The sequence below is a fragment of the Meleagris gallopavo genome, chromosome 13, assembly GCF_905368555.1.
Source record: "Meleagris gallopavo chromosome 13, MGAL_WU_HG_1.1, whole genome shotgun sequence".
Classification (NCBI taxonomy): Eukaryota; Metazoa; Chordata; class Aves; order Galliformes; family Phasianidae; genus Meleagris; species Meleagris gallopavo.
The window spans coordinates 1469817-1491875 of record NC_139416.1 but is presented as its reverse complement, the minus strand read 5'-3'; the positions used below and the strand labels follow the sequence as shown (position 1 = coordinate 1491875).

General features: G+C 49.7%; 2 protein-coding genes across 14 annotated transcripts in view; one reads left to right on the top strand and one right to left on the bottom strand.

Annotated features, from left to right (window-relative positions):
• The first annotated feature begins 35 nt into the window (after positions 1-35).
• KCTD19 (potassium channel tetramerization domain containing 19) lies at positions 36-14614 on the top strand. 2 transcript variants are annotated; one of them, XM_085235360.1, is made up of 17 exons: positions 36-627; positions 1554-1850; positions 2801-2945; positions 3296-3487; positions 4117-4239; positions 6837-7029; positions 8006-8166; positions 8319-8422; positions 8700-8842; positions 10546-10629; positions 11717-11813; positions 12087-12717; positions 12851-12913; positions 13410-13517; positions 13793-13947; positions 14089-14190; positions 14481-14614. In XM_085235360.1, the coding sequence occupies exons 1-17, from the start codon at positions 82-84 to the stop codon at positions 14577-14579; spliced, it is 3243 nt and encodes a 1080-aa protein (XP_085091486.1). In that variant the 5' UTR covers positions 36-81; the 3' UTR covers positions 14580-14614. The 2 variants fall into 2 exon arrangements, with proteins under 2 accessions (XP_085091486.1, XP_085091485.1); XM_085235359.1 differs by having other exon boundaries at positions 13326-13517.
• A 197-nt stretch (positions 14615-14811) lies between these two features.
• PLEKHG4 (pleckstrin homology and RhoGEF domain containing G4) overlaps positions 14812-22059 on the bottom strand; it is an 84419-nt gene continuing 77171 nt past the window's right edge. For 4 of the 12 annotated variants that reach the window (XM_085234544.1, XM_085234545.1, XM_085234546.1 and 1 more), the window contains 8 exons: positions 21443-21692; positions 20993-21082; positions 20457-20681; positions 19662-19832; positions 19270-19483; positions 18573-18689; positions 18225-18488; positions 14812-17872 (listed from right to left, as the gene is read on the bottom strand). In XM_085234544.1, coding sequence (XP_085090670.1) covers positions 17544-17872; positions 18225-18488; positions 18573-18689; positions 19270-19483; positions 19662-19832; positions 20457-20681; positions 20993-21082; positions 21443-21692 — 1660 coding nt within the window. In that variant the 3' untranslated portion in view covers positions 14812-17543. Of the gene's footprint in view, positions 17873-18224; positions 18489-18572; positions 18690-19269; positions 19484-19661; positions 19833-20456; positions 20682-20992; positions 21083-21442; positions 21693-22059 lie in introns of those variants that run through there. The other 8 variants (XM_085234541.1, XM_085234542.1, XR_014886024.1 and 5 more) reach the window with 8 other exon arrangements.

Below are 22059 nucleotides of genomic sequence, written 5' to 3'. Positions count from 1 at the left end.
GAACATCGGATTTGCCCCCCAACCCCCCGCCCCCCTCCCTCTCCGTCGCCGCCCGTTGCTGCCGTTGCTGGGCCGGCCGCCATGGAGGGGCAGAGCCGCACTGTGGGTCCCAGCCCTCCTCCCTTCTCAGGGCCGTGCCGGGCTGCCCCGTTTCGCGGTGTTTTGGTGGGGGAGCAGCCGCTCAGCTGCAGGCGGTGCTGGGGCCGAGCAGCACTGAGGGCTGCGGCTGTGCAGCTGTGTGAGCCGCAGAATCGCAGAACGGCCCGGGTTGGAAGGGACCTCAGGCATCACGGAGCTCCAACCCCCCGCCACACGCAGGGCCACCAGCCTCCACATTTCATAGCAGCCCGGGGCCCCATCCAGCCTGGCTCAGCTCTCGCTTTCCTTCACTGCCATTTGTTCCCCTTCCTCTTCTCGATTTCCTTCTCGCTCCCTTCCTGCAGCCTTTCCAGGAGGGGAAAAGGCAGCACAGTTTCTCATGTTTTCTTCTTCCTGCCGCAGGAGCCGCGTTCTCCATCTCCAACACAAAGCCACCCCCTCGGTGGCAGTGGCACAGGAGGCCGGGGCTGCAGCCAGTCTTCCCTTAGCACTTGTGCATGCCGTGCTAAACCACAGCCAAACCCACACGTGGGTGTCATGCAACAACAAGAGACGACTGCCTGTGGGCCTTAAAAGCACCATGGGAGGGCTGGGGCAGGCCTCTGCGCCCAGGTGGTGGTGATAGGGAGAGGGGTGATGGCCTGAGGAGGGTCAGGTGGGATATTGGGAACCATCTGTGCTCCCAGAGAGCAGCGAGGTGCTGGCACAGCTGCCCAGGGAGGTGTGGAGTCACCTGGAGGTGTCCAGAGCCGTGGGGACGTGGCACTGAGGGACGTGGCCTAGAGTGGCCACATGCATGGGTTGATGGTTGGACTGGATGGTCTTGGTGGGCTTCCCCACCTTAATGATGCTACGATTCTTTCCCTGCTACTCGGAGCTGAGTGGGAGGGCATGCAGGTGTTTGTTTGCATTTTGTTCCAGTCTTGTCATAACAAAAGCACTGGGTTGGATCAAACCCTGACTTTTCACAGCTGGTGACCATAGGCACGTACTAAGGAACGGGAACAGGGATGTGATGCTCTAGGCCATTTGCCCCGTGCTTTGTTTTTTAACAAGCTGCTTCAAAACCTGTCGTACGGATGCTACCTCAGAACAGAAAATGAAATCATAGGATCCTTGAAGTCGGGAAGGCCACCAAGGCCATCAGCCCAACCACCAGCCCACCTGTGCCGGCTCCAGGCCACGTCCCCAGTGCCACATCCACTCTTCTCTTGACCACCCCCAGGACAGAGACCCCCACTCCCTTCCCTGGGCAGCTGTGCCAACACCTCACCACTCTTGCTGAGAATAAATTGTTCCCAATATCCCACCTGGGGCAGCTGATGGAATCTTTACGGTGGGAAAAACCGATGGGAAACGCAAAGCCCAATGGAATTTTAAAATAAAATGGCACGTAGCTTCAGAACTTACGGGTTCATTTTTCCTTTTGATGCGTTTTCCTCTTCTTTTTGAAGGAACCGGAGAGCGCTATTGAACCGGCAGAAGAAGAGTCAATTAACTTTAATGTTGGCGGATGGTATTTCTCACTCCCCAGAAGTAAAGTCGCTCAGTTTCCTGACTCTCTGTTGTGGAAGGAGGCTTCTGTACAAGACTGGTCTGAAAATCTGAGGTTATTTATTGACCAAGATGGTTTCGTATTCAGGCACCTTCATTATTACATGCAGACTTCAAAATTGTCTTCTCTCAGCTGCACTGAATTGAATTTATTGTACGAGCAAGCATTAGTTTTGCAGCTGACGCCTTTAGTACAGGTAAAATGGGGTGTTCCGAGTATCCTATACATACATAACTACTGTTAAGAAGATGATATATATTTATTCCTTAGATAGTACCATCTGTACGAGGACGTCAAGGAATGCATGTGTGACTTTATCAGTGCTTGTGATGTATATCCAAGCAAATAAAGAGAAACAGCCACCCCAGAACACACTTCCAAAGCAGAATCTTTGCTGATTCTGGCTTTTAAGTGGCTGTCAATGCCACCCTATTAATTCACAGAGGTATTTATTGTGTGTGCACTGGAAGTCATAACCATGGCTCCTATATTTACTTTGTACTTAATATCCTGCAACGGTGTGCAACCATTTGTTCCAGCTTTAAAGGAATTTGTTTATCATCCTATAAAAGATTAGGAAGTATAGAGACTATTATTAATGACTATAACTGAGCCAAACGTCAATTCCCGTTTCTAATCAATGAATTCCTCCAATGTATGGGGTAAAAATATCACTAGAAGGAGCTTCCTGTTGCCTTCCTTGGCTTTCTCTGTTGCTGTACACTTCTACACGTGCCAACCTCTTGTAGGGAACCTCTTGTAGGGCAGTTGGACGCCGTGTTCCCCAGAGCTCCCTTCCAACCTCTAGGACTTTTGAATTCCAGAGCTAGAATAGAAACCAGTGCCATCAGAACTCAAGTGCTGTAAAAACAGTTGGCTTCTTCTGGAATATATAAATGGCTCTCATTTTATTCCACATTCCTAAGATATTCTCCATTCATTTTGGTGTTTTTTTTTCCGGCTAACTTTGGGTATCAAAATGTTAGGAAGGTAAAATGTGTTTGTTCTTGTCTGCGCACAATATTCCATGGCATGCTGTAGCAGATGTGAGCTGCAGCGTGGCATGGGTTGGGGGTTGGACTCCTTCCCGTGGCTATTTTTTATTTTTTGAAGTACTACGTAGAAAAACTTTATGTATTTGAACAGCTTTTAGGCAATTTGAAGGAGGACAGTTCACGTGTCCAACCTGCAGATACACCAGTAGCTGAAAGAGTGCCTCTGAATAACTGGAAAACACAGAAATGTGCCAACAAGCCATCAGAGATCCCTCCTAAAAGCCCAGTGTTTGCAGGTAGGCGTCCCAGACCCCTCCCAGGTTCACTCAGTGAGGTTCCTTTGCTGAGTAACCTGGACTGAGCCCAGCTCACAGCTCTGAGTTACTGCAAAGCTGAAAGGATTTGAGTTGTTTGCTCTGTTTTTGCACGTCTTTTTCCCAGATGTCTCATCACGGGAACATAGAAGGACGTACATGTAACTCTTGGTTGGGTATTCCTGTCTTCGGCTTTTCACTCTGCATGTAGGAAATTCTATGGAAGGGACTCCAGAATTCTTTTGCATCCTTAGGAATGCTGACTTGGATTACTGCAAGCCAGGAAGTTCTGTCTTTATCTAACTGTTTCTTCTCTGCTTTTCTTCACTTAGGGCTATGTGAAAGGACTCCCCTAGGACTAGTGGATACACCTTTACTTGATACAGAAGAGGAAGTGAATTACTGCTTTTTGCCATTAGATTTAGTGCAAAAATATCCAGTGCTAGTCAATGATGACAACTTGCTGTGGCTGCTTGAGAATGCTGCCCTGATAGAATGTGATTACAGTGAATTCCGCTTCATAGGTAACTATTTTTATTATTATGACACGTCTAAATCATCCTTAATTAACCCATTCCTTCCTATCTCCAGTAATACTTCTTTAAAGGCTGGAATCTTTTAATATTTACTGGTGTGGTTTTGCTGTCTGCCAGTTTCAGTGCGTTAAGAAGCAAAACGTGCACCAGGTGCCTGCTGGAGTCTCATACCTAAAATTACCCACTTACGGTCCTACTTATTTATCTGTCATTAGCCTGCTAAACTAAAATGCATTATGGCATCAGGAACTGGAGCTACTGTTGGCATGTGGGAAAATACACATTTAAGGGCACATTGGGATGGAAGTATGTACAGGACAAAGAATCAGCCAAACCTCTATCTTGAATTTCTTAGGATGCAATGATAAACAGAACTAACCTAATTCTGTGCTTACCTGATTACCCACGCTCTGTTTAGCCTCCTCCAGCACAAGCCTCATTTGCAGGCTATCCCATTCAAAGGCATTGTGTCACGGCATGCTGCATATTATCTGCTGTGTATGTGTATGTAGGAATGGTAGTGCTGCAGGAGGTCATAAGGAGCTCTTTTTGCTAGGCCTGAGCACTGGGCGCAGGGTGCCAACGCACACTTTCTATGTTTTGTGTTTATTTTCAAGTTAACTTTCTCCGCTCCAAGAAGATGCTGTTGCCTGATGATTTCTCCAACATTGATGCCTTGGAGGAGGAAGCTTTAACTTTGGGAATCCCTGAACTTACAGAGGCTGTGAGGATCTATAGAGGTAATACAGTGTACATAGAGGGAACTTGATGGTGGCCTTTCAGTATGTAAAAGGGAGCTATAGGAAAGATGGGGACAGAATCGTTAGCAGGGTCTGTGGTGGTAGAACAGGGGGAAATGTTTTCAAACTGTAAGAGGGGAGATTTAGACAGAATATACAGGAAATGTTCTAGGATAAGGGCAGCAAGGCATGGGAACAGGCTGCCCAGAGAGGTGGTGGTGATTCATCCCTGCAGACAGCCAAGGTCAGGCTGCACGGGGCTCTGAGCAGTGATGGAGCTGTGGGTGGTCATTGCAGTGAGTGGGAGCAGATGGCCTTTAAGGTTCCTTCCAACCCAAACCATTCTGTGATTTTATGAACTTCATGTACGTTGGCAGAGCACGGAGGGGCTATGGAGCCTCCCTTCTTGAAAATATTCAGAAGTTGTTTGGATTTGGTCCTGGGCACGCTGCTTGGGTTGGCCCTGCTGGATTGGGTGACCTCCAGAGGTTCCCCTCCAAGCTCAATCTGTCATTCTGTCACCACTACATATTTTCTTACGAGCACTGCGTTTAATATTCATTTGTGAAATAAACTATTTGAAACAGGAATGGTATTAATACAGTCAACTGTGAACTAAACAGTCTTATCACAGATATAGAATCACCAAGGTTGGAAAAGACCCACAAGATCATCCAGTCCAACTGTCTGCCTATCACCAATAGTTCTCACTAAACCATGTCCCTCAACACAATGTCTAAACGTTCCTTGAACACCTCCAGGGTCAGTGACTCCACCACCTCCCTGGATGGCCCATTCCAGTGCCTGAACACTGTTTTGGAGAAGTAGCATTTGCTAATATCCAGACTGAGTTTCTGGTCAAATTTGAGGCCATTCCCTCTAGTCCCACAGATCAACTCATTTGCATGGACATTTGATCTGCTGGGAAGTCATAGAATCATGAAATGGTTGAGTAGCCCTGCAGAAAAGGACCTGGTGGTCCTGATGAATGAAAAGCTTAACATGAGCCAGCAGTGTGCTCCTGCAGTTTGGAAAGCAAATGGGATCCTGGGCTCCAATCAGAAGAGGGGTGGCCAGCAGGGCAGGGAGGTGATTGTCCTCCTCTGCTCTGCTCTTGTGAGGCCCCATCTGCAGTGCTGTGTCCAGGTCTGGAGCCCCCAGTACAAGAAAGACAGAGAGGGTCCAGAGGAGCCACAAAGATGATCAGGGGGCTGCAGCACCTCCACTACAAAGACAGGCTGAGGGAGCTGGGCTTGTTCAGCCTGGAGAAAAGAAGGGTTGTGGAAAGATTTGGGGGTTTCTTCATTGCAGCCTTTCAGTACCTAAAGGGAGCCTACAAAGAGGAGGGGAATCAACTCTTTGAAATGGTAGATAACAGCAGGACAAGGGGAAATGGTTTATAAGTTGAGGGAGGGAAGCTTGAGGTTGGATGTCAGGGGAAGTTCTGTACTCAGAGAGTGGTGAGGTGCTGGAACAGCTGCCCAGAGAGGCTGTGGATGCCCCGTCCATCCCTGGAGGTGTTCAAGGCCAGGTTGGATGGGGCCCTGGGCAGCCTGGGCTGCTATGAAATGTGGAGGTTGGTGGCCCGCGTGTGGTGGGGGGTTGGAGCTTCGTGACCCTTGAGGTCCCTTCCAACCCGGGCCGTTCTGTGATTCTGTGTGATTCTGTGAGTTGCAAGGGACCTTAAAGGCTGCCTGCTCCCTCTCCTTGCAATGAGCAGGGACATCCACAGCTCCACCAGAATCTCTGAGCCCCCATTCCCTGACCTTGGCTATCTGCAGGGACGGGACACCACCACCTCTCTGGACCTGAGCCTGTGTCTCACCACCCTTAGTATAAAAAAACCATCTTCCTTACCTCCAGTCTGAATCTTCCCTCTCTTAGCTAGAACCTGTTTCCCCTTGTCATAACACAACAGCCCCTGCTGAAGAGTTGATCCACTTCTTAGAATCATAGGATCATAGAATCACTCAGGTTGGAAAAGACCTTAAAGATCATCGAGTCCAACCACAACCTAACCATATTACCCTAACTCTAACATCCCTCTGCTAAATTGTGTCCCTGAGTACCACATCCAGATGGTTTTTAAGCACATCCAGGGATGGTGACTCAACCACCTCCCTGGGCAGCCCATTCCAGTGCTTAACAGCCCTTTCTGTAAAGAAGTTTTTCCTGATATCCAACCTGAACTTACCCTGGCGCAACTTGAGGCCATTTCCCCTCATCCTGTCATCAGTGAGAAGAGACCAGCCCCGCTCTGCTGCAATCACCTTTCAGATATTGGAAGCAAGCAGTAAGGTGTCCGCCCAGCCTCCTTGTCCCCAGACTGAACAGCCCCAGTTCCTTCATTCTCTCCTCATAGGCCATATTCTCCAAGCCCTTCCCCAGCCTTGTTGCCCTTCTTTGCACCTGCTCCAGCACCTCCATGTCCCTTCTGTACCGAGGTGCCCAAAACACAGTACTCAAGGTGAGGCCTCACCAGTGCCTAGTTCTTCCATTTCTAAGTACTCAAAGGCCTCACTCGGGTCTCCCCGGTGCCTGCAATTAGCAATTAGCAGCAACTCTCGGTAACGAACCCCTCGTCCCGTCGCTTGCAGGCGGCGGCGCGGCGCGGCGCGGGGCCCGCGGGCGGCGGAGCGGAGCGGGGCGGCGGGCGGCGCGGTACGCGATGGCGCTGGGGCTGCTGCAGCACTACCCCGATTCAGCACTCGGACAGCTCCTGGTGGGCAGCGATCCGGCACGGCGCCGCCTCCACGTGTGCGGCAGCGGGGTCCTATTCCGGCACGCCACGTACGTGGGGACTGGGATGTGTGGGTGTCCCCGGGGCCGGGAACCCATCGGGAAGGTTCTGGGATTGGTGATCCCCCGCGGGATGGCTTCTGGATAGCTTTTTGTGCTCGTCTGCCTCATCCGAATGGAACGCCGTGGACATCGAATGGCACCTTGTGGGATAAACTTGATGTCACGTAGGGATTTTTCGTGCTGAATGTATTCTCTCTGAAGTACCTTAAGTAATAGAATCGTGTATCGTGAGTCGAAAGGGACCCATGAGGGCCATTGAATCCAACTCCCACCTCTGCAAAGGGGAACCTAAGTGTTAAACTATACATCTGAGAGCACTGTCCAAAAGTTTCTTGAATGCTGGCGGCTGTGGGGCCACGAGCAACACTCTGGGGAGCCTGTGCCGAAGCCCAACCACTCTCTATTGAAGAACTTCTCCCCAATATTCAATCTGAAATTCTCCTGATGATTTAAGCCATTCTCTCATGCCCTCTCACCAGTCACCAGAGAGATGAGCACTTCCCTCTCTACTCCCCTTGCACCTTTTGACCAACATCAAATGTAGCACAAACGCATACTGCCCCATCTGTAAAGGGTTATGGATAGACAGCAGCGTGGTGAAACACGTAACCACCTCCTCTCTGCCCCCAGCATTTTGTCTGCTCTACCTGTTGTCACCAGGGAATGATGTAGTGTGGGAGAGATACTAAAAGTTTCAATTGCCAACCATTATTTGATGGGTCTAATGCAATAGCTGTATTTGTGGATGCAGAATTGTTCAAGGTTTCTGATGTAAAAAGTGATAATAAATGGCTAAAGGTATGGAAATTTCCAAGTAAAGCTCAGTAGGCACAAAAAAAAAAAAAAAAAAAAAAAAAGCTTTTTTTTAAGGGTGAATTTATATTTACTGCCATTAAAAAATAAGCAGTATATCTAAAGCAGAAACGTAAAGATTAAAAAAAATATGACTTCTCCTTTTGGACAGGAATTGGTTGGGAACTTGCCGACTTCCCCTGACTGAGAATATTTCCGAAATCCAAGAGCTCTGTGCTTACTTGGACAAAGGGGACATCACCTATGAGCCAATGAAAGAGGCTTTAAAATGCTATTTGAAGCAACAGATGCCATCAGGGAGCGGAGATTGCAGTAAGTCACATTTTTTCCAAAACTCTTCTGTTTTAAATTTATAACGAGCAGTTTTGCCTGAATGCAGTTAATGAACGATCTTTTTCTCCTGGCTCATGCTTCAGCTTGTAGGATCCTAATTGCCCCCTTTCCATTTCTTACTCCGTTTCCAGACGCAGACTGGTCAGCAGAAGTGTCAGTATGTACACTGCATCAGATTGTGAAGGTTTATGTAGGAAGTAACTGGTATGAAACTTACTTACAGACTTTACTGAAGGTATGGATAACTGGTTGAGCTGTGACTCCTCCTAAGTCAGAATCTATAATTCTACAGCAACTAAGCTAAATTTCTAATAACAGGAATTACTAGAATTGTTTTGCCCTGAGTACTCTATTAAATAGAGTGTGTTCAGGTACCTGAGGCAAATAAATCTTGGACTTACTAAGAAAATACTTTCTGAGCTCATAAGGCATTGGGCTAATTAGATCAGCAGACTTGATGGAGTTGGTTCAGTGTTCTTCCTGCTACCTTGACATCTTTTTTGTTTCTGTAGTACCCAGAGCTGCTGTCAAATGACAAGAAAGTCTGTTGGATCACATATGGTCAAAGTCTTCTAATCCATGGGGACGGGCAGATGTTCCGACATGTTCTCAACTTTCTAAGACTTGGGAAATTGTTTTTGCCTGCGGAATTTAAGTAAGAGTGAATTCATGGGTTTCTGTTATATCAGATGGTTGATGGGAAACAAGCATGGGCATCTGGTCTCTAATTTTCATAGAAATACTATCCAAAAAAAAGGAAGAAATCTATTTTCGGCCCTGTTCTGTCCAAAAATAAATTGTTGGAATTTAGAGATAATTGTGGCATCCGTTTTATTTATTTATTTTAATGAGAGGTGTAGCAGACCCTTGTCCTGTGGTGAAGACCACAGATGTGTGCGCTGTGCACTGTTAGCAAAAAGAAAAATGTTTTTTTATTGACAGAAACCATTGCATCATTCTTCAGTCGTGGGTTTTTTTGGCTGGTTGGTTCTTATATATCTATGTAGAGATGTTAGGGACAGCAAAGTCTGAATCGGATCAACTGAAAAATATTTCATCTGCACCCCCTACTGGTATTTCTGTTTTAATGCTGAAAAATCTCTTCCAAAACCACAGTACTACAGGAAAGCAGGAATACTGGGGTCCTAAGCAGGAGGGAATGCTCTTCCTCTGTAGGCATGCCAGTCTGTGAGTTCTCAAACGTTTATGAAACATCAGAAATTGTGATGGCTTCAACATCTATCTCCTAAGGATGTTCCTACAGCACGCTTGGTGCTTGGCTCCTTGCAGGGGACTGGTGCTTCTCCTGCCACTGCCCATTACGAATTCTTGCCTTCAGCAGTGGAAGTCTGCGTGACGTCAGGAGATCTTCTGCTTTCTTCAGTCTCTGAAGCCTCTATTCAGCTCCAGTTGGCGGGCTCTCTTCAGTTCAGATCAAGGCCTTTTAGGCCACAAGCTGACGTGGTCAATTTTAGCTCAGTTAGCTGTTGTATATATTTTCATTCTTTTCCTCAGAGTCAACAGAAACATTACACTGGTGGCTGCTTTGGTGCATTAATCCCTGTTTACTTTCATGGCTGACATCAAAGGCACACAGGAAACTGAATGTCAGGCACCACTGTCATATCTATGCCAGCAAACTAAATATGTCTGGGAACATTTCTGGTCACGGAATTTCTGCTGGTGACCTACCTTCACCTCCCAGAGGGGCTGTTTTCCCTCCTCTGTCCTCTGCAAACTCTCCTGGTTGGCCAAACCATGCCTGGGAATTGTTGGAAGGGCAGCACATGGGACAGGACCGACTGCAACGCCAATGGGTTGGTAGTGGAGGGAATCACATCCTAGGGCTAAGAGTATTTCTGAGAGTGAGGGATTTCTTCATATCTGTGAATTATGGGATTCCCTATGGAAAATGCTTGGATGAACTTTCAACACGAAGAGAGCGCCATGCACATCACAGAGCAGGACTTCTCAAAATCAGGTCTTTGTCTTTCATACCATGGTTAATGAAAAGAGGAAAGATGAGAACAGACATTTTCACCTAACCAGTAGAGGAGCGATAGCACAGAAGTCAGTGGTAGTTAATCTAAGATTCCTACTGCTTTCAATAGAATGAGATTTTTTTTTGCTCGTTGTTGAGATGTTAGGTCTGAAACACGCAATGCCAAAAGGTTGGTTTGGGCACTTTTCAGGTACTCAAAATGATAGCCTTTTTGTCCACAACATTGTAAGGGAAATCACTGCTGTGAGCGCATCTTTTGTGCACTGGCTGCTTCAGCTTCCAGAATTGATGCATAATTGGAAAAGGTTGTTAAGACTGTTTATTCAGTGATCTCACTGTTAATTTACACCCCACAGAGAATGGCCTCTATTCTGTCAAGAAGCAGAGGAGTACCGGATCCCTTCCCTTTCGGAGGCACTTTATCACTGCGATGCGTACAGGTAGGTAAAATACTTTTCTTTTGCTTTTCTCTAGTATAACATGCTTTCATCTGACCTAGCAGTAGTTGTCTTTCTCAAAGGAGCACAGCTTTGTCACTGCCTTCTGAGATACAGCCCCTGCAGGATGAGCAGTTCCATTCTCTTTTGGGCCATGCTTTTTCCCCATTAGTTACATGATACAGAGGCAGAAGAGCCTTCAGCTCTCCAAGAACTAAGAAAATAGGCAACTGAGATCTTCCCCTGATTCCAGATAGGGAAAATATTGCATTTCCTTCAGGAAACCACTGTATGAAGACACTGGACTGAATGGAGATGTTCTTACTCAGTAGCTTGGGCTCAGACCTGGCTTTGCCAAACCCCTGCTGGTTTCTGGAGACCCCCTGGAGGATTTGTACTGGCCTTATAAAATCCGTGACTCTGCAAAACCCGTTTGTGTATGCTTCATTTCCTGAGTTCTCTAGGGAGCCAGGTGAGTTCCTGCAGCTCCTTGCTAGATCACTGGCCAGCCCAATGGGCAACCTTCTCCAATTTGAATCTATGGGCAGCTCACTGGGAAGCTGAGAGCAGCAGCTACTCTGTGCTTCCAGAGTTGTTTCACCTTTTCAAAAGCTCACGTGCAGCTCAGGCAGTCACCACCAGGAGCTCGCTTTCTTAAGAAGGCTTAAAGTTCAATTTTGATTCCATGCCATGTAGATGATTGGCCTGGATCTGAATAGCTTTCTCCTCAGAAGAGTGTAGTGCATCTTCACCAAAGAGAGAGAAAAACAAACCCCAAGTCTGATCTATCAGCAAGGCTCACATAAATCCACTGGTCAGCGTTCTGTGGGTGCTGGAACAGAAATAAAGATCATTTTTATCTGCAGCATCATAGTTCAGAAATTCTCAGCCCAGGTGAGCAGTGAAGGCTCTTGGGCCTTTGCTGTCTTCACATTATGCACCAGTGATGATTGTGAGTTCCTTTCCTTCCCCAGTAGCTTAAAAGTTATTTGTGATAAAAATGAAAGGGATCCACACGGAACCCCTCGTGAGTGGAAGCCCCTATTGCAGGGGAGGAATTCTATCATAATCATAGATATCTATTATTTAGGTTATGGATCCAAAACAAGGAACTGAGGAATGAGGATTCTTTTCCATGTAGAGTGCCTTGGAACAAGGAGTCTGAGTTCAGCAAAGACCCCAGAGAGGTAAGATTGGGCTTTCAGAAGGCACTGCCATAGAAACCTTTGATGAGCATTCAGTGGTGCAAACAGAGGTGATTCCAGACAGTGCAGCACCAGTGCTGGATTGCCAGGGCAGGACTAAGGCACAGCAGCAGGCATAGGAGCAAGGAAGCATTTCCAGAGACAAAGAACTCGGTTCTTAAAGGCTCGTATTAGGATGAATCAAAGATAACTTTTGTTAGGAAAGGCAAGATCTGTTCTTCCTTCCGTGCAAAACGGTGCTTTGCTCTGCTTCAGGTGTATTCATGTGCAGCTGTGGATTCCACTAAACACATCGATACACGGAGCAACATAAAAGATCTGAAGGGGAAGCGAGACAGCAGTGGGGGGAAGGCAAAGCCTCCCAAAATGGTGCCACAGAGTGGGGGCACGAAGCGAAAGAACGCTGCTGGAGGACAAGATGAATCCTCACCCAGCACGGCGAAATCCAGCTTACAGTTGGAAAGCCCTCCAAGAAAGAGAGGAATGAGAAGCAGCTTAAGGAAACAAGCAGAAAATAAAGACTCGGCCATTGACATCCTGAAATTACTTTCCCTGGTAAAGGAATGGGGCACGCTGAACTCCAAGAGATGGGATTCTCAGCATATGAAAGTACCTGATGGTTGTGTCGCAGGCACTGTGCCTCCACACGGCACTCCTAAGCAGGACAGAGGTGTCAAAGCTTCTATTGCTTGTTCTGCTGGGAAAATGAGTTCTGCAATTCAAGAAAATGAGCCCAAATGTGGGGCTGAAGGAAAGCAGCTAGAGCAAGACGTGTCCAAAGAGAGTTTGCCAGTTACTCCAAGCGCTGGAACGCATCAGTTCAACACCATCAAAACTCTCCCAACAGGAAAAGGCATCAGTAATGTCAACAGGGAACCAGCAGAAGGTAAATGATTGCTCTCTGACTGTTGTTTGCAAAAACAAGGAGAGTAATTAACTGAATCACGATACATGAGATACTCAGATCCTGCTGCTGACTTTGACCAGTGGTCTCACTGCTTTCCTTGTTCTGCTCATAGGAAGTTTTCCTGGTGAAGGAAAAGACAGGAGCTGGCAGATGGAGCCCATCCCTAGAGCAGGCGGTAAGTTTGCACAGAACTGCTGGCCAAGCGAGATGTATTCATAATGATCTGGTTTTGTTTCCATAGCAGTACAAGGCAGATTATTCGTTTTCCTATACAAAATCCTCTTTCACAACCCTTGAAAGAATCCTGGCCTAAATGGTGCTCGGGTTTTGTTACGCTGTGTGTAATGGCTCCTTTTCCCTGTGGAAGAGGGAAGTAGAGAAGAGCTGCAATGTTGTGCTAAAGGCTGTCAATGATTTGATGTTCAGTTTGCCATTTTCTGTCCATTACTGTTACGCTTTTCCTCACAAAGACCAAAAAAGGGCAGAACTTCAATAGGATCCATTTTGTGGTCACACAAGAGAACAAGTGTTTATCCACTACTGCTGCATGGGCTTTGCTACAGAACCCAAACTGTACCAATTCACAGAACCGAGGGACAGCCAATGTACCAAAGCTCTCCAGGAAGCTCACAGAAACGTGGGAGTGATTCTGAAAGTTGAACATCCTCCAGTTATAGGCAGTGATGGCTGTCACACGTGGCACGAAGAGAGCATCGTTTATAGCACTCTGCTGGGCGGCATCCAGCTGGAGAAGTCAAAGCCTCAGGGGCTACCCGAAGGTAAGGAGATGCAAATAGCTGTGGGGTGCTGCTGCAGAGCTGCTAGCGTTACCTTCGTAACAGGGGAAAATCAAAAGGACAGAAACAAAGCCCAAGATCAATGACCTGACATCTGTGTTCAGGCAAATGCTGACACTGAGCTCAGATTTGAAAACTGATTGCAGGACTCCCTGGGAAGGACAGGCATTAAAGAAGCCAACAGTTGATGACTGAAATGTGGAATGCTGCAACCGCATCCTTTTTTCCTGATGGTTTTGTTGACGTGTTTCTTGCAGACACCATTTTCCTTCGCTTCGCTCTCTCCCACGAGGAGATGTTCTATGCCAGGAGGTGCCACTTCTTCCTGACCGATGTCATCCTGGACTCCATCAGGCAGAAGGATCCCAAGGAAATCACGGCCAAAGTCATGACCCTTGTGAACAGGCTGTGGGTAGGTCTGAGTGCTCAGAGAGCAGAGTGCCTTCCCGATCTCCCCAGGCACCACTGGGGTGCCAGGGCTTAGAAACTTCAAGGAGAGACGGAGCTCTTCCCTACTTGCCTATTGTTGTGATAATGCTGCGTTCCATTTTAGACCCAGCAGGTCACACCCAAGGTGTTTGTTGACGATCTACTGAGCACAGAACACTTCAAAGGGGACAGAAACGTTCGTGAGCAGCTTCTGAAGTGGGTGGAAGTAAGTAGCACTCGCCACCAGGCGATGCTGTAGGGCTTCTTAATACTATTGGCTTGAACTGATCGACTCTTCCCAGCCGTTTGCTATTTAATTAAATAAGGCAAGGGCTTTACAGCACAGATTGGCTCCTGTCACACCGAGCCTTCATAACAGTTGAAGAGCGTGCTGCTAATTCATGAGACTGTCCACAAAAAGAGAAGGCGGATGGCTCCTGGGGTGGGTAACGTGGGGCAAAGGTGGATCTGCAGCCAGCAAGGCACCTAACACCACTTCCGTCTGTGCTTTTCCAGTTCACGCTGCCCTTGGCATGGAAATACAGCCGCTGCCTCCAGTTGCTGACACAGAGGGGGTTTGCTCGCTCCGTCTCCTCCTTTACCTTGGGAATGTAAGTTTACAGAACGTTAATAAAAATTCTTGAAGCGTGCGCTTCTTTTGCAGCAAGTGAGAGGGCACACATCTCATCTGAGCTGTATTTCCACCCCCCCCATCCACCACCCTGCTAAGAAAAACAGTGTTCCAGTCTCCCTCAGCCCTCGCCTGGGTGCCCAAGGGACAGCTGTTCTCCCCACGGCGCGGCTGCTCCCTCGCAGACTGAAATCACCATACCACACACCAACAAGATTCATATAAAGAAAATAACCTTTATTAGACAAATCCAACCCTGAAAAAAACAGCATCAGGTAAACATTAAGGTTTTTGTTTATGGGTTGTTTTTGTTTTTTTTTTCCAGCACTGCAGAAATCTTTGAAACTGAGACATTCAGGAAGTATTTTTGCATTGGTAAACTCTTTCTCTCTGGTGACATGAGCTATTGCTGTCTTGACAGCCCCAAACCTTGCATTAACTTAGCAAAGATTTTAAAACAGTAACTTCTAACTGCGTCCCAGTGCAACCGTTCCCCACACAATTTCATATACAAAGGTGTCAACTTTTCTAGTTGCTGTCTACAAAAGTTTTTTTTTAAAAAAAAAAAAACGAAACACATTCACCTTATTAAAAATAAACAGGTGTTTTACGTACAGTACAGGAATTTCCAGAGTCAGAGGAACAAGTTTAGGATAACGCGTGGTCTGAGTCTGGCTGCTCACAGCCCCTGCAGCTGGCCCTGCAGCAGCCTGAGGTTGCTGCTGCCCATTGAGAACTGGCCCAGCAGCTGCACAGAGGAGCTGGGGGCACAGCTCAGCCCCCAGCACGCAGCCCCCTCCCCTGCCCCCACCTCACCTGGGGGAAGGCACTCCTACTGGGCACAGCGAGCTGGTGGGTTAGTGCAGGAGAGCAGGGGGTTAAGACAGAGAAGCTCAGCACCGAGGCACTGGAAGAATGGTCTGAAGAAAACAATTCACTGTAACAATGAAACTCGCTTTTATTAAAACAGGAGTGTTAAGCCAAGAAAATAAATTATTGCTATGATAGACATATTTAGAACATAAGGAAGGACATTAAGCTCGAGCTCCAGGTCAATATAACCCTGAAACGGAAAGTTACTCTACTTTTCTTAAATACCTTGGTTTCTCTTCTTGCCCTTCCAAAAACTTTATAAAATGTGCAGCTTACGGAACAAATAGTAACAGGGTCACTTGTAACAAAAATCTGTACAGCACATAGCTTTAAAAATAATACATTTTTTTTCAAACAGCTATGTTACTTATTACTTATAAATATAGGGCTAACAAGTTTCAGATGCCCGAGGTCCCATCCAACACCAGAGCTATAAGCGTAGCTGGCAGAAACCTTCCTGGGCTTCCCCCTGCCAGAGGTCAGCTTTTGTGCTGTCTGACAGAGCCCGCTTAAGTGTAAAAACATCTTCACAGATGAAGACTGTCTCCTTCTGCTGGTCAGAGGCCTGGGGTCTTCAGTGAGTTTGAAATGGCAATCAAACCTGGAACACAGCACCGTGCAATGGGTTAGACTGGCTGCACTCCTATGAGGCGGCAGGATCCGCAGCCTGCAGCTCCCCAGTCTGGCCAGCTGTGAGCTTGCAAAATACTTTAAAGCCACGGTTTGTCAGAGCTGCGTTTTGGTGCAGAAAAAGCGTTTTGCTGGAGGAGGCTCTGTTCCCTAGGCTGAGAGCTGCCCTTGTGCCTCAGGACTCACTCAAGGCCACGTGCTGCTGTCACTGCAGCGGGCCAACAAACCCCACTGCAGCTGTGACTGCTTCAGAAGGTCCTGCCTGCCACCTGCCCCAAAAGGGGTTGGGATCCCCAGCTTTAACCTCGGCAGCTGGCGCTGTTTAGGGCAGTACAACACCCCAGCCTGCAAAACACAAGGCGTGGGCTCCACCATCCGTCACCCTGTGCCTTGCCCATTCGAGCCCTGATCCTGGGGAACAACATCTGGTGGTTCCCTCAGGACTTTCTGCCCATGACCTAGCAGGATCCTGTGACTGGTGCTGCCTACGGTTTCCTTGGGAGGTTCAAAGGAAACTGGGATAAATCCAGCTTGAGGAGAACACCATGGACTCCCCCTCAAGGCAGCTCAGTGGGACAAAAGGAAGAGCAGGATCTTGGCAAACAGCCACAAGAAACAGGTTAGTGGTTAGACAGCTGGACAGCATCGAGAGCAGAGAAGCTCATTTGAGCACCGACGCATGAACGAGGTGGTGCTCAACCTCTGCCACCTGAACGTGGTTATGCTGGTTTTGTTTCTGCTCCTTCAAACCAGAGAGGCATCAGACCTGTTATTTAAAGTGATGGCTCTGGCTGTGGGAGTTGGTCAACTCTAACCAGATCAATGAGAGCCTCAGAGACTGGTCAGGACTGTGCATGGAAAGCTTCTCAGGTGAAGTAGAGGGTGAGGCTCTCCTGTCTCAGAACTCCTAACAAATCTGACCAGCACTTGGAGCAGCTGGAAAATCCCCTTTAGGGGCTACTTACAACAACTCCACTTCCTTAGGCCGTATACGTGTGCAGAGGGGATCACACTATTGTCGAGGGACTTATGGTAGCCTGGCCTGCTTTCTGCAGAGGAGAGAAGCCAGCATTAGTATGGAGTTAGAGGACAACAGCGTCAGGACACAAGCTAGTGGGAATGGAGGTGGCTGAGAAAACCCTCAGGAACTAAGAGGAGAAGCAGTTACATCACAGAGCAACAGGCTGCCGTTCTTCCCCACCGCTCCGTCTCATCGCTCCCCACCGAAGGCCCACACCTCCCAGGTAAGGAGCTCAGCAGCATCTGCGACACAGCTCCATCTGTTCACCCCCAGGATGTGCAGTGTCCCCTCCTGATGCAGCCTCCAGCACTGCAGATCCTTTCCAGTGCACCTCCTCAGGGATCTCGGTCACCGAAGGTGAGGCTCTCACAACACGGGGGCTCTCGCCCGCCCCAGAAGAGGCGAGTCTCTGCAGGAGGAAGCGTCACTTCCCCACAGCGACTCCCAGCCCAAAAGCAGCATCTTCAGTCCCCACGTGAGAGGCAGTGCCTTGAACCGGGGAGGCAGTGGTGGGAACGGGCAGAGTGAAGAGAGAGCTTTGGCTGCTTGCACTTACTGCAGAAATGTACTGGCTGTTCGTGAACCGAGGTTTGCCCTCCATCGCAGAGCTGTGTTGTGAGCCCAGGGGCACGTAAGGGGGTGAACCCACGTCTTCACAGAAGCTTTCTTGAGGGATGCTGGAGACACAGCCGCTGTCGGAGCCGCTGGAGCCGCTGCCTGACATGCAGTGCGATGACTCGGAGCTCTCTGTGGCTGGAGAAGAACAGGAAAGTCATTCTGAGGACCGTGAATTTGGCCTACACCATCTGTGCCACATGCACTCAGTAACAAACCCTCCTGCAGAGGCACGGTCACACAAGCCCACAGGTAGTCTCACAGCTATCTGGGCCACTTTAAAGCCACAGGAAACAAAACATTCTAAGGAACTGTAATAAACAATGGTGGAGATTGAGCAGGAGACAGCTTAGCTCGGGGCCAGCACGCAGGGCAGGCTCTGCTGTGACTTCACTGAGCCTGGTGTGACCGTGCAGCGGGGACGAGTGCACAGCACAGGGACACCAAGGGCAGACCCCGGTGTGCAGCAGCACAGGAGGCCCATACGTACTCAGTGACGGCTGGCTGCTCGTCTCATGCTCCAGCTCATCTTCCTCAATGCAGGGGCTGACATCAAAGGGGCGCCGGGGGGCCAGGACACTGGGCAGCAGCGCCTGGTCCAGGTACATGTGCAGGTTGAGGGGCCCCAGCAGTGAGGAGGAGGACGGGCCATATGCAGCAGGGGTGCTGCCAGCAGAGAGCTGCGCCTGCGTCCTCTTGTAGGGGTTGGAATGGTCGAAGAGAGACACTGCGATTGATGCTCTGGTCCTGGCAGCTGCCACAAAACACAGTGAAAAAGCCATGAGTGTCAGCCTGCTGGGCTCAACTGGAGCAGGAGACAGGCAAGGCTGGCACCCACCTCTGCCTTTCATGATGTAGTCAATAGCACGGTCATTGATAGCAGCCTCACTGGGTTTGATATCCAGGAATGGTTTGTTGCCCACACCCATGGAGACCATCTCCTGCATGCGGATTTCTGCAGGGGAAGAGCAAAGTGTTCAACAGCAACCCACAGCTGCCTGTCAGGCTGCCCCAGCCCCCTCTGCAGGCATCCTGCTGCCCAGGGGCAGACTGCTCCTGAGATACTCCCATTCCATCTGTTCTCCCACCGTTCCCCAGTCCTGAGGAGTTTTCACAAACAAGCAGTCATGCTTTGCTCTGGTCTCAGGGTCCAGTGCCATGCCAGCTGTGAGTGTCCTGCCAAGCAGGAAGCTTGAGGTGGAGGAGAGGGAGTCAGCCAGCCTGAGCCAGGCAGCTGCCACTCCGATAGCAAGGCTGTGGGGAAAACAGTGAGCTTTTCACAAGCGGTGCCACTCTCATGGGACAGGAAACCCATACTGACATCTCCCATTTCTCTCAGGTCACACAGCCACACGGAGTGTAGACTGACATCAGGGTCTTTGGGGACAAAGGGCAGGGAAGGGACAGCACTCAGCCAACTCCAGCACATGCTCTTGAGGCTGCATGCAGGGACACGGCTGCTTGCTGCACAAAGCTGTCTGGTGATAGGCTCCAAACCTACTCAGAACAGCACGAGCTGAACGGGGCTCCCGCACCTTTTGCGGCACAGACGCCCTGGGAAGGAATCACACCTTTATTGCGGGCTGCCTGTTGCCACAGGATCTTGGCAATGTCACTGGTCCAGGCCTGCTTGGTCTCAGCTGAGCTGGCCTGGAGGATGTAAGTGTCACTGGACTTCCGCCTTCGGAACCAGATCTCAAAACGCAGCCCACTGTCCCCAGAGTTTTCCGTCAGACCGATGTCTGCAGTCTGCCAGAAAGAAGGAAGAGCAAAGCATCAGCTGGGGCTGCACCAGGAAAAGGAAAGGGGAACTTAGTGGCAGGCAGAGCAGGGGAGAAAGATGACCCAATGAAAGAGGACACAAAACCTTCAGGGAGAAGTCCAGAGTCACCTCCTGCACGAGAGCAATCTGCACATCTGCCCTTACCTTGAAGGAGCGCTTGTAGATATACACATCAAAGCCACCCTCGATCCTCTTGGGCTTGCTGAACAGGATCAGGTCCTCAAAGAGGAAGACGTGGCGCTGGCACTTCCTGCGGCCCAGCCAGATGGCAAACTCGTCCTGCCGCACCAGCTGCCCCTGCTCCTTCAGGTTCACCTGGCCACAGGGAACAGCCTGGTAAGGACCCAGAACTTCTCCCAGCAGCAGGGAGCCCATGGCTGGGCAGACCCAGACACAGAGCACAGGTTCCACACACGGCCCACAGGGGAAGAAGTGGCCACTGCCTGTTTTCTTGAAGAGGTAAGAGGACCACGTCCCCTTGGGCTCTATGGCAATGCTAGTGGCCACATCTGGCCAGAACAACTGGCTCAGAGCTAAGGTGAGAGCTGCAGCTCCTCCCTAAGCACAGGCCACTGACAACCTTCACCCCACACAGATCTGTGACAAACCTCTGGGCTGGCAGCTGGAGGCACCAGCCTGGCCTTCTCTTGGAGGATGAAGTGAGCTGCCAAGGAAAGGACGCCTACCTAGCCGCCACCCAGGCACACCCAGGTCACAAGGCAAGCACCTCAGTTCTGCCTGCTCCAAATCCATCTTCCTCCAACCTGAGCCTGCAGCAGATCAGGAGACTGCCAAGTCCCACTGCACCCTTGCCCTGCGCTTCAGGAGTCAGCACCCTGACCACTACAGGGGTGTGCCACACAACCCAGACCCTAAGCCCAAGGGGTGCAGGGGGGAATGCAGCTTGGCTCCCAGGCAGGAGAGGACAATGACACGTACATCGCAGTCACGGATGGCATCCATGGCCAGCAAGTCATTCCCATGCCGTAGCTGGAACTTCACCATCTCCTCTGCTGCCCGGAGGTAGCCCAGCTCCTGCTCCTGTGCCTCGCTGCACTCCTTGATCAGGTCCTTCAGGAGCAGGGCATATTTGCTCATGCGCTGTATGGGTTTCAGCAGGTAGGAGGCTAGATCCATCTTATCCCCCAGCTGCACCTGCTTGAACTGAGAACACAGCAGTGACAGCAACAGCTCAGTAAGGGCAGCCCCAGGGCCCCACGCAGGCACCAACGCACCCCCAGCTGCCCAGGGCCTCAGCTTCCCAACAAAGCTACTCTGCTCACTCTACAGGGAAATACAGGGGAAAGGGATCGATGCGGCTATGTGCTGGGCACCTTCCCAAAGCACTCACTGCACACTCCTGGCCCCACGTACACTTGTGCAGAGAGCCATGCCAGAAGGCAGAGGCTGCTGAGCAAAACAGGGCAGTGACTCAAACGCCATGAGAAACCATGAATGTGAGCAGTAGCATTTACCTTGAAGAAGGTGTTCCCATGGCTGGCCAGCAGCGAGTCTGACTTTGGCTTGTTCTTGCTGTATAAGGCGTACATCCCAAACTGGTCTTTCTGCAAAAGAGGTCTGTGTGTGAGGCCTGGGCAGGCCCAGGACCTGCAACAGCCATGCCCTGGGTTGGTTACTACAGCACTTCTGCCTCTCCCAGGCTACGCCAGAGCCTCCTGTCCATCACGACAGACTTTAAGTTCAGCAAGAGCGGGGGAATGTTCTCACCTTCCTACTCTCACAGTAGCTAGGAGTTTTTCCATCCATTTTCCCATTGCCCCTCACTCATTATGTACCCCAATAAACATATGTATACCATCCCAGTAAGAGCCACAGCCCATCAAGGCACAGCTGAGCAGCTAGGCTAATAGGTGCACAGAAATCAAGTGTGGAGGAGCTCGACCCCGGGAGGTGTGACGCCTTACGTGCCGCAGGAAGCAGTGGCTGACGCGCAGCGGGTGGTTGCAGCAGCTCTCGAGCTCTCGCAGGAAGTACTGACTGTGGAAGTCATAGAGCTTCTCTAGGTTCCCAAAAATGACGCTGCGCTTCCCCCGCAGGTCCTGGGGCAGATCCAGGCGCTCCATCTCAGGGAAGTAGCTTTCAATGATGTAGCACAGCGACCTGACGTACTCCCGCTCTGTGGTCACCATCTCGTCGATGATGTGCCGCAGCTTGCTGCAGGAGGGAACAGCTGGCCTGAAGGGACCCTGAAGCACAGAGTTGCCCCCTAGAGCCCTCCCCAGGACACAATGTGGGGATGATCCCTTAGTACCACCTCAACCCAGATCCACAGCCTCCTGTGAGAGCTGCCCCTCCCTCAAAAAGCTGGCAAATAACCCAAGAGACGCCACAGCTTTTCAGATCATGAAGGGAGGCCCTGAGCTGGCTGCGGTCCTAAACCATCCTCAGCAGGGTCCAGTCCTGCTCCTGGACACAACAGGCTGCTCCCATAAATCAGTGTGTTTCAAAAAAAAAAAAAAAAAAAAAAAGACAGCAGAAATGCCAGCAAAAAAGAGTCAGCCTGGTGAATGTGAGAAGCAGT

What these genes read in the sequence shown, in the direction of transcription:
- KCTD19 (XM_085235359.1), top strand. Translation starts at nt 82, where the DNA reads ATGGAGGGGCAGAGCCGCACTGTGGGTCCCAGCCCTCCTCCCTTCTCA. An exon ending in TTTTTGCCTGCGGAATTTAA is followed by an intron (nt 8,843 to 10,545) that starts GTAAGAGTGAAT and finishes TACACCCCACAG; the next exon opens with AGAATGGCCTCTATTCTGTC. An exon ending in TCAGCAAAGACCCCAGAGAG is followed by an intron (nt 11,814 to 12,086) that starts GTAAGATTGGGC and finishes GCTCTGCTTCAG; the next exon opens with GTGTATTCATGTGCAGCTGT.